The following is a 15,349-nucleotide window of genomic DNA, read 5'->3' on the forward strand; positions in this document are numbered from 1 at the left end:
AATTCAGAGCTGTATTTGCAAGAGTTGTTTGTCATCAAAATCTGAGAGAGGTCAGAAACTCACTACGGACGTTCGTCTGGCCGTCCAGATTTGAGAGAAAATCAACTACCCTATTATTTGGGGATTCTTGTCAAAATTAAATTAATGCTCCTTTTTAAATGACAGTTCTTGTAACATATAAGAACTTCAATTGACCACAACAGATCTATAACAATTTAGATTCTATCTATAAATACACTTGTATTTATCAGGCAGATTTCCGTATCCTCACTTGGGTGTGTGATGTGCATTTAGACCACAACGGGTCCTAGACTTTAGCTTCACAAACAATTTGACGCGCCAAATAAATTTGCTAACAAAGCCTTTTTGTTTTTTTGTCTGCCCTGGAGCATAGGACTTTCCTTCCCAAATGCCTGGCTGAGTTCGCTACTCCTGTGTGTGTCAGTGCAGTATGTTTTTTGCCCATATACAGTGTCTTAGAAAGTAGCCCTCAAACGGACGCCTTACTTACCCGGAGCAAAGTCAAATCTTTCAATGGAGTCATTGACCGCTCCCGTCCCAGTCCTAGAGACGGCATCCCTTCAGACATTGCGGAGGATAATACTCTTCTATTCAGTCTCTCTTTTCTTCACAAGCTGGCCAAAATAACCTGAAGCATTTCAATTCAGATGTCTACGGAGTCGTTTTTGTGCCGTTTGGCGTTGAAGAAAAGATGCCATGGCTGTTTAATAGAGGTTTCGCTCATTGAATGCTGCCACTCTCTTCTCCTGGGCCCCACAGGCATAGAGCATTCATGTGCACACATGTGGCATTAAATAATACAAACTCGAAAGAAGTCCACACACCATGGATGTATACTGCAGATGATGGCTTTAATGCACTCCGGAGCATTGGTGAAGAAAGCAAGTAAGCGAAAGCAAAGTAAGATAGGCTAACATCCTCTGGCTGTTGTCCAGCCTTTATACCCCTTCAAGTCATCCCAGACAGCACCCACTCTGTTTACAGATAACTGACCAAGTAATATATGGTACTCCACCTTTGCCCTCTCATCCTGTTATTCATACATTCTTTAGGTTTTGCCATTCTTTAGGTTTTGCTTACATTTCCTGTCACCAAACCTTATCTATGCCATTTTCTGCCAGGCCTGCTCTTTCACTTAAACCAGTCTTCCTTTCCCACACTGAACATACTACAGACTTCAGTTTCACAAAACAATGATATTACACAGAATAAAGATACTACATAAAAGATATATAAACTAAATATAAACTGAAGGATATATTTCAATAAAATTCACGACACACAAAACAATGTGCGCAGTGAAAAAGGCACACACACACAGACACACACACTCCAACACTCACAAACACGTAGGTCTTTACAAATGACAAGCTGTCTGTTCACAGTGGGGTAAGCGTAATCATTGGCATTTAATGCCGTCATGTCAATCCAGGCATATCTCTTATCAGGTTAACGGAACGCAGCAGCCATTTAACATGCCACAAAGCTCTGCTTTAATAAATGTGTGTTGTTTTTCTGAGCCTGTGTGTGTGTTTTGTGTGTGTGTTTGTTTGTTTGTTTGTATGTGTGTGTGTGTGTGTTTGTGTTTGTGATGTGTGTGTATCCCACCAACACTCCTAGCCCTCTACCCCCCCTCTATGTGCCCTTGTAAAACACACACACACCTCCGTGAATTAACCACAGAGGTGACATGAGGACCTGTATGTTTGCACTCCCCCTCTTGTGTGCTTGTGTGGTGAGCGGCGTGCGTTCATGTGGCCGCGGGCTTGATCCTCTCTGGCAGGGACACGCGTTTCCTCTTTCCCTCTTTTCCCTCTTGTGTTTTGTCCCGTGGCCGTCCCGTGACAAGCCCTTCCTTCGCCACCCCACCCGCGGGCCGCCGTTCGCTCTCCCTCTCTGGCGATGTTAACAGGCTCTCGCCAGCGCTTAAGTGCAGAGCTGCAGTGTCATTAACGCACGCCCGTAGCGCAGCTCCTGAGGCAATTACGCAAGGTGGCGTGGCGTCGATTGCTTTGTCATGCGTTGCCGTAAACGGTCACGCTGTTCCTCTCCGTATGGGATTGTCCTTTGTCTCTTGGCAAGGGTTTGGCAGCAGGGGATCAAAGCTGTGTGTTTTTAATGCTTTAGTCACTTCGTATTGGCATTCACCTGGCTCTTACGTCTGCTGCTATCTTTATTGGCCGTAATAATGCTGTTTTGCATGGCAGTGTTCTTGCAGTTCAAGGCATTGACACTGGCATCGTTGGCAGGGATATTGACAGCCACTTAAGATAAGAGAGGTAGAAATGTAAAACATTGTGATGCAGAGGTGAAACAAAATCTCTACTGTGTAGTCTGAAATAAAAAAAAATTTTAAAAAGTCTGTGACAGCTTGGAAGCAGTGTCTCGTTTCATTATCAAGATATGCCAAAACAACATTTATTTTAAAATCGTTACTGAAGAGATAATCCAAAGAACGTGCCTCAGGGTATTTGTAATATTTTAGTGCCTGGATCAACTGACAGAAAAGAAACATAAAGCACTTGGGAACGCAAAACTCATTGAGAGCAAAAACCTATTCAGAGGAAGTTAAGAGTATAATGCTGTCGCAGGGGACAGAGGGGAAATTGACTCCAAATGAATAATCTGCCATTCTGAGTCTGCTTTGCAATGTAATCATCCAAAACCCTGGGATATCCATTTGTAGTGTCAGAGAGAGAGAGAAGAGAGAGAGAGGGCTTTGTCATCACCTTGTACGTATTTGCTCTTCGGATATGGGTTTGGCAACTAATCTCCTGTCCCTTTTTAATTTGCTTTTTTTTTTTAATCCTAGCTATGTAATACCATGTGGTGGTAGGCCTCAGCGTTTGATTTGGTGTCTGTCTCTCACAGAGAGGATGTGTAGGCTACATTTCCTCTGCACCTGGGCCTGTGTCTGATCTATTTTACCTGTGCCTGGCTCCCCAGTTGACAACAGCATTGTCATCAGGGAATCTGCTGTGTCACACAGACACATCCACGCAGCTGTCACTCTCTCTTCCCTCTCTTTCTGTCTCTCCCCCCTCTCTCTCTTGCTCTCTCTTTCTTTCTCTCAGTCTCTCTCTCTCTCTCCCTCTTTCCCCCTCTCTCTTTCTCTCTCTCTCTTCCTCACTCCCTCTCTCCCGCCCCCCTCTCTCTCTCTTTCTCTCTTCCTCCCCCATGCCCTCTCTCTCTCTCTCTCTCTCTCTCTCTCTCTCTCTCTCTCTCTCTCTCTCTCTCTCTCTGTCTCTGTCTCTGTCTTGGCCGGTGATGGGCTTTGCCCTCGTCCCCATTAGCTGTTGCATTATCCCCATGATTTCAGCAGATGCCGCCGCTGCCACCACCACAGTAATTAATGACGGGAGTCGGTCTCGCGGGGCCTCTCAGTGATGGCCACATCCGGATGCCTCCCCTAATAGCATTAATCGCTCACAGACCAGAGCCCCACACACACACACACACACACACACACACACACACACACACACACACACACACACACACACACACACACACACACACAACCAAAATAGAGAAGAAACAACATCAAATATCCAGCACTGTCAGGGGGATGCGCAGTCAGTGCCTTTCGGAAAAACACGTTTGAGGTAGACGGTAAAACTCCCTCTCGGTTGTGTGAAGAAAGCTATCCAGTCGGCCCAGACCAAATTGAAATGTCTCTGGTTGGAAAAACGGGGCTGATGCCTCTTTCAGAGGTGTGGCTGTTTCTCAGGATCAGCTCAGTACTGGAGAAGAGAGAAGCTCAGCACAGAGGTCTGTGTTTGACATGAAAAACAGTCTCTTCCCAGTGTGGGTTGTTATCAGAGGAAATAGCACCTAAAGCCTCTAATAGGCACTCTGATTTTCTCCAAAAATTCACAAGAAACACAGTCGCTCCACAGTCGCTCCTGGATGGGTGCGTTGGCCAGTTTCCATCTTCTGTCTGCCGCATTAAGTTTTTCAGACAAAACTGAGCCCGGCAGCTTGTCAATTTGGGTAGAGCTCAAGGAAGTCCCAATGTTGGAGAACAGCTGAAAAACGCCCCCCTTCCATCTCCCGAACGCGCGGCTGGTTCCGGAGAACCTCTGTGGAGGGGTCTCTGAGGAGCCCCATCCCGGCAGCGCTGCCTCTCCCTCTCCCTCTCTCTTTTCTCCGGCTCCTGCTCCTGCTCCGGATGTCCTCCTGTGACTGATTCTCCCCATTACAAAGAGACAGTCTGCCAGAGGAGATGAAAAGGGCATGCTGGGACATCAGCGTCAGCGCTAATCGGCCCTAATGGCTCCTGCGACGCGCTGTCACCGCCACCTCCGCCACCACTGCTTGTCCACCTCAGGCGCGACGAGCACCCAAGCTGACGCCACACAGACTGAGCTTCAGGAATGGACCCTTCTTTTCCTCCTCCTCTCCCCTCCTCTCCTCTCCTTTCCTCTCATTCCCTCTTCTCTCCTTTCCTTCACCTCTGCTCCTTTCCTCTCCTCTTCTCTCCTTTTTCTGTCTCCTCTTCTCATCTCCTCCTCCTTTTCTTGTCCTCTCCTCACCTCTCCTCTCACTTCTCTTGTCTACTCTCTTCTCTTTGACTTAACAGTCACCAAACGAGTGAGAGGCATCTCTGCCTCTACGTATTCCTGAAGTGCAAAAGTAGGGGATCCATTTTTTTCCCACATGGAAAGAGGGGGATCTTCTGGGCTGAGTACGGACTTTTCCCAGCTGCCCCCACCCATCCACCGGCTGGTCCTTATGAAATGCAGAGCAGAGGGGCTCTCCTGAGGTCATCTAGGGCATAGCACTTTAAAAGCAGCATACTACACCTAGGACATAGCGCTTTTAAAGCAGCATACTAACGCTTAGCATATTCATTGGTTTATTTTTGGGGGGAAGGGGTGTGAAGCATACTTGGAGAATTTGGGGCTGAAGGTTTATGTTAGGAGTCAACCTACATGTGGCGGTTACATGTACATTTGTCTTGTAATGCCTTCGCAATTAATAATTAATTTCTGAAATATACAAGTCTGATAGTTTCATTACTTTAATTAATCAGACTCATGGTTTATTCATGACATCTCGCTCCTCCGTTTAGGATGTGCCGTGGCATGATGAAAAATAGTAGTTGTCACATTGAGTTGCTTGCACACATTATTTAGGCCTGTGGTTGGTATTATTCAAATGCTCACACCTTGCCCTCCTCCTGTGCTATTACCATCTTTAAACATGTAATCTCCATTTGCCCCGAAGATTGTTTCTGACATTTGGGAAATTATTATTGTGTCTGTGTCTGTGTGCGTGTGCGTGTGTTTGTTTTTTTTTTCTCTTCTCCAGATCAGTGCACAGTCACAAGATCCTACCTATTCCTTCACAAGTTCTGGTTCTTCAGCACCATCTACTACTTCGGGAACTGGGCATTCATCGCGGTGAGTAGTACACTAGGACTGGACCCATCATGGCCGTCTCCTTGACTGCCCCAAGTGTCCTAGAGGCCAGATAGCCCACCTGTATGGCCCACTGCCTGGTTTGACTGTTTTGCTGAAGAGTACACATTTGAGCCAGGGGCAAAGGCAGACTCAAGCCTCATTAATGCTCAACGTTAAAAATGGATGCTGATACAGATGCATGTACTGTAGATGCAGATGCTTCTAGGTTACATATATGGACAAAAATGGATCAGTGAATCAAATGGGTCCATTTATGTATGCAAAAGCATAAAACAGACTGTGTCTGTAAATGACGAGCCAGGCCTGATCAAAAGTGAGAAACACTCGTCATGGTGGCACAAACCGCAAACCCCAGACTCAGTTTCTCTATGTGAGGAATCTGTTTTACAACCATGAAGATGTAGATTAGTGTTTGAGGGGGGTTAACCCTGCATGTTTCTGCATATTAGTGTTAATTTAGCTTCCATGAAAAGCAGCAATTTGAGTTCTGTGGACATGGAAAGGACAAGTCTCTTTATTACTGTAAGTTAATACGAATGGGATCCTGGAATAATGAATCTCTTATTGAAACGGACAGTAGTACACCCATCAACAGTCACAATACACATACTGTCTTACATACTTACTTATTCATTTGGCTGATGCTTTTATCCAAAGTGACTTAAATACATCAGTTATTACTAGGGCCAGTCTCCCCGCAGCATCTCAGGTTAAGCGCCTTGCTCAAGGGCACAATGGCAGCAATCAGGAATTGGACCCACTCCTGCATGCTAGCCCAGCTTGTTAGCCACTACGCTAGCACCACTCAGACCCTTTCAGGTCGGTGTCTGTGGGAAGAGTCCTTGGCAGCAGTTTGTTTACCCTGTTCAGTGTAATTTCCCTGATCGCTGGGACAATAATGCAGGCACATCAACCCAGCACCGCATTTGGATGCACCGGTCTTGTCAACATGTTTCCCGACTCAGTCGACTCATCATAATACGTGCAGAAAGACCAGGGAACCAAGGCTCTAATTAAATGAGCAGCAAGATAAAACAAAATCAACATGAAAAGGAAAAACCGAAAATCAAGGCCCAAAAAAGCGGCAGCCATAATGAAGGCGCAATCATGTAAAAAGGCAGGTGTTAATTATGCCTGGAGATTGCTTTCAGACATCCCCAACAATGCGTACTGCCTCCAGGCTCTTCCAGCTGAAAGGACGAGCCATGGAGTGATGCCTTCTGATCTAACAGAGGCCACAACCCTGACGCAACACAATGGCCAACCGCGCGCAATCTAAGAGGAACATGCTTTTGTATTGGCAGCTTTGATTGAACAACAAAAGTTTATTTTGCCGTTGACATGCAGAACGGGGTGAAAATGGTCGTGGCGTAGTGTCTTGGTAAACACGAGCGCTGCAGCGGTGTGATTTTGTGCTGTGTCATTATGGATTCCGGTGGTTTCTTTCGAGGAGGGAGTGTTCTTTGCACATTATTATCCTTTATGTTTGTAAAGCAAGACAGAACCTAATTTGTGTTCGCGTTTGCACATTGATCTGCCAAAAGTGGGTCGTACAATAGGGATTCTTTAGGAGTGTTTAGGAAGGTATGATCCGCTTTTCCAGAGAAAAGAAATCTGTTCAAAACAGCTCTGCCCCCTTTCAATTTCTCTCATCTCTAGACGACTAGTCCCAAGTCCTCCTCCTACACATTTTTCTACTCGGCCTCTTCTTGATTACCATTCTTCTCTGTTTCCTCATCAGGTTTTCCTCATTGGCCTCGTCGTCTCCTGCTGCAAGGGGAAGAAGTCGGTGATTGAGGGAGAGGTGGAGGCGGACGACTCCGACGTGAGTGATGATGAGTACTGACTGAGCCAGACGGGGCAGGCAGGCAGGCAGACAGGTGGAGGAGGAGGAGGAGGAGGAAGAGGAGGAGAGCTAAGCAGCTTTTTTTCTACGCCCAGACGAGACAGGCGCCCGGTCCAGGGCCATGCTGACTAAGTTTGCACACTGTATCCGCTCTCTATAGGCACAAAAAGAGATACGTGAGTAGTGATCCCACCCACTGCAGCAAACTTAACAGAGTAATGCTTTTATTTTGATTTGTTTTGTTTTGTTTTTGATAAGGTTATTACTGACATTGTATTGCTTTTGGCAACTCACGCAATTCCAGAAATCCTTAATATGGTGGTCTTTTTTTGTCTTAAATGGTTCTTTCTTCAGTTTCATAACAACCTCATTCTAATCCAGAGTTTGTGTATTAGCTAACTGAAGTGTTAAGCCTGATGTTTTCTTCATTCGCCAGTGGGCTGCATGTTCTATTTCAGTCCCATCAGGACCAATGACCAGCAGCTCATACTTAAAGTCTCCAAATGTGTTTTGAGTAAAAACCAAACTTAGAGGGGAATTTTTAATTTTGCACTTTGAACGCCAATTAGTTTAATGGTAGATATGATATTTAGGATTGCAGTAGTGTTAAGATTTAAGAACCTTAAGTATGAGCAGAATGTTGTTTGAAGTGGTACTCTGGGGTTTTATATATGAAAAGGATAATATATATATATATATATATACAATAGAATCAGAAGCAAGTACTTTGTGGAGAGTATTAATCTCCACAGCACTCCCTGTGTCTGTATTATTTATTCTAATTGCCTGTTTCTCACTGTACATTTCAACTGAAGTTGAAATTGAAGGAGTGTTTCGGGTTTGTAATATATTTCTTGTACTACAACAAGATTTAGTAATCTTAACTTTGTGATGGAAATGACGTGAAATTTAATTTTACAAATTATACAAATGATGTGGATTCGTTTTGAATAAACATTCATCTGAGATTCATTGAGTCACTTGCATTTCTTGTTTTGCTTGATTTTAAACACTAGCTTTTATTTTGTAATTGCTTTTTAACAATGATGTATTTGTGTACATATTATATTAACATTTATTTAACATCTATATTTTACACAAAATGTCTGTGCCTGGTAGTGCTTTATCAGACACCTGCCGTGTGGCCTCAGGGCCGTGATTGGCTCCATCCACACTGCCCCTGAGTGCCCGTTGCTATGGACACTTGAGTTCAGGAGTTCCATTCCATCAAGCAGCAGCAGAGCAGAGCAGTGAGCCTGTCTGCAGCTGTGTAAGGCTACTCCATTGAATTGCCCCCTCACAGTGGATGCACCCACCATTGTTTGCAGACTAGTGACCCCAATTTTCTTAGCATAATTTGTGTTGCTGGTGTAGGTGGCACACATCCGAACACACACACACACACACACACGTACGTTTTCACCTCGGCCAGATGTTCATGTGATTTCATGCGAGCCAGTACTGTGCCCACACAGACTCTCCCAACAGATGGCCTGGTCCTCACGAAATAAACGAGGAGCCTTCCACAACTTAGCCAGTGACAAACCTCCCTGCCTCCCCCATCTCAAGGAATGAAGGGGTTACAGCTTCTAACCTTCCCCTCTTCTCACCATTACCTAGTGGAGGGTTTTTTGAGAGATGTGAAGCAGTTATAGTAGCTGTTATGACTTATCAATCTGGACAGGTCAAAGGGGTGAAGAGTTATAAAATAGAAAATATTCGTCTGGTCAGTTCCACTTCCTGTACGGGCAATAGGTTTGCCCTCTCTGCTGGCACTGCTAGCAGACATTTATTGAATGGCACAAAAGTTATGATTTTCTACCACCTCACAGTAAAGACTAAAAAAGAGTTAAGTTGTTAAAGAATAAATTAGGTGAGAAGTTGGTGATTTATCATTATTTCACAATGAAAACAATGAGGAAAAATCCAAGCATGAGGCAAATTTATTCAGAGAAAAAGGAATATATATATATCGTAAAGAAATAAATATTTTTAACAAAAACACGTCAATAATTCTGCAGGCCACCGTACCCTGTGGTGTGTCTTGGGGAATGCAATGGTCTTTAAATGCAACATGGAAAGGGGTAGTTATCAGACTGTGTACTGGTTTTACTGGTTTTTCCAGGTCAAAGCAAATTGGCTAACAATGGCCTGAAAGACTTCTCTCCTACTGGGTTGCTCTCAGCCGTCCCCACTGACTCCACTGACTTGTATTATTTACAGAGTGAAAGCTGTGTGAGGGAGCTACTCATGTTTTATGTTTGATCTACCTCACAGGTCAGTTGTGGTCAGGAAATGGCTGGCCTTTTTAGCTGTCCCACATACTGTACATGACCCTGTACACAAACCCACTCTGATAGTGGCTGCTCTATTGATCCATTAAAGTCCATTATGGTGCTCCATCCAGTGCTAATCACTAATAACTAATGCGTCTGAGCAACGAGGGCCCTTTATGGCATTGATTTTGCACAAGCTTTAATTTTTTTTGTTTCCCACCGGAGGCACATGCATTTCCCTGTTTTGATTGATCTGTTGGCTGGTGCGAAGTGAAGGAAAAATTGTGTCAGGACAGTTGAAATAGTGCAGATAGGCAAACTATAAATATACATGCTAATAATGCTAAACCTATGCAAGGGACCTCCTTTAACCTCAGCAGCCTTGCAAACTGAGGTTGTAAAACGGCCCCGACCAGAGCCATAGAAAAAGTTTTTTCTACCGCTCTGGCCCCGACGCGAAGTGAACCTCCTCACATTTCTGTGAACGGAAGACCACCGTGGAGTCCATTATCCCGCTTATTCCACTGTTGCCACTTGCGTTGTGTTCATTTCCTGTTACAATTTAAACGTTTTAATCATGGGCGGATTATGAACTTTCGGGCCCCTGGGCCCAGATGTATTAAGGGCCCCCCACTAATTGTCGTACATGTAGGAGGGGGGGTTTGGGGGTCCTCCCCCAGAAAATGTTTAATTTGTTTGATGTGATTTCCTGTATTCTGGTGCATTTTGGGGATGGCCAATACTAAATTCAATCAGATTCATAGCCTACATCCTGATTTGTTGATATTGAGGCAATGATTCCATGCAAAGGCTTGGTCTTCAGGGCCCCCTGACCCTTTAGGCCCCTGGGCCTGGGCCCGGTAGGCCCGTGCAGTAATCCATCCCTGGTTTTAATCGCTAAAACTGTCTTGTTTGTAGAACTAATTTCTTCCGACACATATCAACTCATTTCTCAACTTGCAGGACAAACTGCCGTTACTAGTTCTAAATGGATGGTTGCTACGGCCAAAGGCCAGTCGTTAGTTCTATCTCTCCCGTTGTCAAGCGGGCGTATCCCAAGATTCTGATGAACTTTAGCTTTGAAACATCGCTATTTTACTTAGCCTGCTGTCATCCATCTAGCTAAAAGCCACCTCCGTCATATGCTACAATGTTGCAATGTTCTGAACGTCTGCATTTTACAGCTCGGATGCAACGTGACAGTTCATTTAAACTTCACGAGTTCGGCGAATTAATATACAAGTGTGATACAGCCAAAAAATGGATCTACTTCATAGGTGTGCAAATAACATACGGTTAATGGTCGTTCTAAATTACGTAGGACAATGGGAAATTCAACCAAGCAGTGGAATAAACATATATAATTATTCAAATGTCTTTGGTGTGTTTGCAGAATGAGTAAACATGTTAACGGTCACAATAGTGACCGGTGGGATAGAATGTTATATCTAGATGCACACATAGGGCTACTTCTACACCTACAAACATACACACAGACACACACAGATATACACACTCACACACACACGCATACACACAGACATACACACTCACACACACACACACACAAATACACACACACACACACAGATATACACACTCAGACACACACACACACACACACAGACATACTGTTCACACTCAGAGACACAAACACACACACACACAGACATACACACTTAAGGGGACTTCACATTGCACGCGGCATGCGCTTTGCCTGCTGCTCTCACACACCCACCTGCAGATACACACAAACACACACACACACATATACACACACATACATACACACACATTCACACACATTTACATACATACATACATACATACATACATACATACATACATACATACATACATATATATATATATATATATATAAATATATATATATATATATATATATATATATAAATATATATATATATATATATATATATATATATATATATATATATATATATATATATATATATATATAAATATAAATAAATATATATATATGCACACACACACACACACACACAATATGCACACTAACTCTCACACCCCATGCAGATACACACACAGACCATATACACTAACTCTCACAGCTACATGCAGACACACACTTGCACGCACATACACATTCGACATGCAGACATACACATTCGGGGTTCTATTTTAACGAGCCGAAGCTCCTGGTAAATAAACAATGTTTACATATTTTTCATATTTATTATTGCCATTGGTCTCAGTGTTCATATCAGTTTGAAAAGTCCTGTCAGAATACCTTTATTTGAACAAAAAAACAATTTGAGCAACCTTTAATTGAGTATACGCATATTATCCCACCAATTGTGACCGGTAATAAAACTCACTTTTTTATCTACTTTTCTACATTTAAAAAAAATAATAATTATTGATTACTTCAAAAGGTTGCTAATAACACATGATTTGCATATTTGCATGTCTGGGAAAAATTTGGGCTTAAATGGGTTAAAAGTCCAGAAATAATATTTACATACTGTTAACGATGGACCTGAATAATTCAGCCAACTCAAAACAGCCAGAGAGATAACTTAGAGAGGAACATCAGTGTTATGAATTGGTTGAGACAACTAACAATTAACAGTAAATAGTATATGTGGTTAGAAGTCACTAAAGGTTGAACTTACAAATGGCAAATGGCAAACTCTCCCTGTGAACTTCACTGTTGGATTATGTGGAACTCCATCCCCCTCGGTCCATCCTGTGAGTCTTGTCCTCACATGGCCCCTCACTGTCCTAGTCACAGTAGCATGAGGCGGGAGAGGTGGGGACTGCGACTCATAACAGACAGCTATGGGCAAATGGAAAAGAGTCGGCGAGGGTCAAACCAGAGGGGACGTTCAATCTGATAAAGCCATTAGTCTGGTGACCTCGGGCCCAATCAGCCTTCGCTGAGTAGAGAGAGATCAGGTCTCTGTGTGAGGGAGCTGCGCTGTGGCTGACCTCAACTGGAGAGTTATATTGCCGGTCTCAGGTCAGGTGCTCAGGGGCAGAGAAACGTAATGTGGAAGAGATCAGTTTCAGCACTGATTCAGTACATCCTTTTCAGAGGAAGTCCACAAGCTGACAGCTAAACACATCGGGGATGAATGGGGTTTGGATGAACATTTTGTAGTTTTTGAAGGCATAATTATAATGTGCATGAGTGTTCCACTGTATGACTGATATAAAGCCTATAAATCCATAAAACAGTCCTAAAGTCTATATGGTTTAAGATTAGCCACATACTGTATTCATTAAACTCCTACCACAAATCTTGTGTGGTTATCCTGGTCCCATGACGGCTTGAAGGTGCAGACAGTCAATTGAAGGTAAGGAATAAAAAAAGTAGACTTCCATTTTTACTGTGTCTCAGAGGCATGGAGGAGAGTAACATATCTTTCTCTCCCTTTCTCTCTGTGTGTGGGCTTTTGTTTGTGATGTATTTCAATCAACACAATGGAATAATTGACATTTATGGCCATTTGCATCAATATTCAAAGCCATTTAGCACTACATTGGTACTCAGTTTGTCAAAAGCTGACTAAATGGGTAATGATCCTACCCGATCAACAACGTTGCATATTAAGTTTATCATTAATATCAAGCACTCCAGGCATGCGTGGGCAATGTCAGAGACTTCCTTCTCATTACTATAAGTCATTGTAGCACCAGGAGGAGTTTGAAGCTGCTATATTAATGTAAAAGAACTGCATGTTGTTGCTTTAAGTGGCCAGACATCCAGGGCCTCTAAAAACACTACTGACCCCACTGCACTGTGGCTGCCTCTGCCGCCAGCCCTCTCGTTTGCACTCATTTTCGGCTTCGCCCTACTGCCCCCCTCTTCTGCACTGGGGGACCAGTGGACAACCCGGCCTGCCCCTGGACCCCACATGGCTGCCCCTAGCCACCCGCGCCTGCGGCACTGGCGCCCCCTAGACCAGTTAACCTCCTGCCCCCTCAGACTTTTGTGAGAGCCGCCTGCCTGCCACCACTGCGCCTTTCCCCGTGACATGCCTGCCTGCCAGTCTGACAGTGTCGTCAAATACACCCCGAACATGAACAACAACCACAGCAACAACAACAAATCTTTAAAGGGGAAAATGATTACATGGTTGTCCTCTTCTTGTCTGTTTCTGTTTAAGAACAACGGATACGGTCTGTGTGACTTGAGCAACACCAGTCAGGCTGAGAGGTTGAAGCCGTGCCCCTTAGGTTACATGTAATTACAATGTGGGATTGGCCCTGGCACTTGAGGGACAAAACAGTGTTTCGCCCTCTACAAGTTAACTCTGACATGCAGTTCCAAAAGGCACTACTCTTGGGTATCAGCAGGAAAACAAATGCAATATACCTCTGCAGGCATGGAGAAGCAAAAGAAGAAGAAGAAAACGTGAGACATCATCCCTGGAGTCTATGCGCAGTATTACTTACTAATGTAATAGCTGTGTAGTGTGCTAAAAACACAAGAGGATAGCATATTCTTCTGTCTGAGTGGAGTGTGGCCTGTAGAGTTGGTGCATTTTCCCTTCACGGACTCTGATTTATATGATTCATATTTAATAGGCCAGAGGCCCGGGCCTGATTAGAATCTGTTACCAGGCATGAATTGGAGAGAGCCGAGAGACGCACGCCACGACAACACACCGCTGAACTGCATGAAAGAGAAAGGAGAAGTCCCCAGAGAATGCTGCTCTCTCTCTCTCTCTCTCTCTCTCTCTCTCTCTCTCCTGCTCTCTCCTGCTCTCTCCCCCCTCTCTCTCCTTACATTCATTTAAATGTGTCAACTGATGGATGGGAAAACAAATGCTATTTGGGACATGGGCCGTGCCAGAGCCCGCAGACCCACTAAAGCATTTATTTACATGAAGCGGGAGCGATCAGGAAAGCAACACACCCATACACAGTACATGTTATTATTAAAATATACTTAAAATTAGGTAGAGCCCATTTGTTTTCATCAATTATGTATGCTTTGATTAATAGCTGGCATAATGACTCCCTGTCTTCCAGTACACAGAGGCACTTATGTTAGCATTTGCACAAGCAGCAGTAGGCTAACATACTATCATAATCACTCACAATCTCACAGTAGGCCAATCATTGCCTTAGTACAAATTAAACTGTAATCAAAACTTTACAATGAAGATGCAGGTGTAGGTCTACTGTCTGACCATCAGATGGTTTTGGATGACTGCTTTGGATGCAATGCAGGTAGGCCTACAGTAGTTAGGGCAGTTGTGCCATGTTGCTGCTGCCAGTAGCAGTCTATTACCCTGGTACTAGCAGCCTAGCACCTAAATTATGTTGTTTGTGAAAGCTGTGGGGGTAATGGGGTAAATGGAATTATGGGATCCTTGTGAGGAAGGTTACAAAGGTCAAAAGCAAATAAAACAACATTTTGAATCATGAGATCTGTGTTGACTTGGTCCAGAAACAAACACTGAACAGTAAAAGTGGGAGGAGGCGACAAGAGCAGAGGGAGGAGGAAGTAGAATCACCAGGGAACCATTTTGGAGGCCTCCTGGGGAGCTGGTTTGTTCCCATAATTAAAGGGTCCTTCTTTAATGTTTACTGAAGTAACTGGATGTCTGTGATTACTTTGAAATGAGCTTCACAGACGACACATGAAAAAGGAAAACACAAATTCACTTATTCTGTGTTTGTTTGCTTGTGGTTGTTTGGAAATTCCTTGGAAATGCAAATGGGTCTTTACATGTTAGCCGCTAGAATGAGAGCACACACTGTAGTTGCTTACATTCCATGTCTGG

The 15,349-nt window shown here is 43.9% G+C and overlaps 1 protein-coding gene across 1 annotated transcript in view; it reads left to right on the top strand.

The window, feature by feature from the left end:
- Positions 1 to 8,261, top strand: part of lmbrd1 (LMBR1 domain containing 1) — an 84,727-nt gene extending 76,466 nt beyond the window's left edge. The window contains exons 15-16 of the mRNA XM_076285378.1: positions 5,335 to 5,426; positions 7,189 to 8,261. Of these exons, the coding sequence (XP_076141493.1) occupies positions 5,335 to 5,426; positions 7,189 to 7,293 (197 nt within the window). The 3' untranslated portion in view covers positions 7,294 to 8,261. The remainder of the gene's footprint in view (positions 1 to 5,334; positions 5,427 to 7,188) is intronic.
- The last annotated feature ends 7,088 nt before the right edge of the window (positions 8,262 to 15,349 follow it).

The sequence above is a fragment of the Alosa pseudoharengus genome, unplaced genomic scaffold, assembly GCF_046254945.1.
Source record: "Alosa pseudoharengus isolate Yale_2024_CS ecotype anadromous, Long Island Sound unplaced genomic scaffold, YU_APseudo_1.1 YU_APseudo_1.1_scf_15, whole genome shotgun sequence".
NCBI lineage: Eukaryota > Metazoa > Chordata > Actinopteri > Clupeiformes > Clupeidae > Alosa > Alosa pseudoharengus.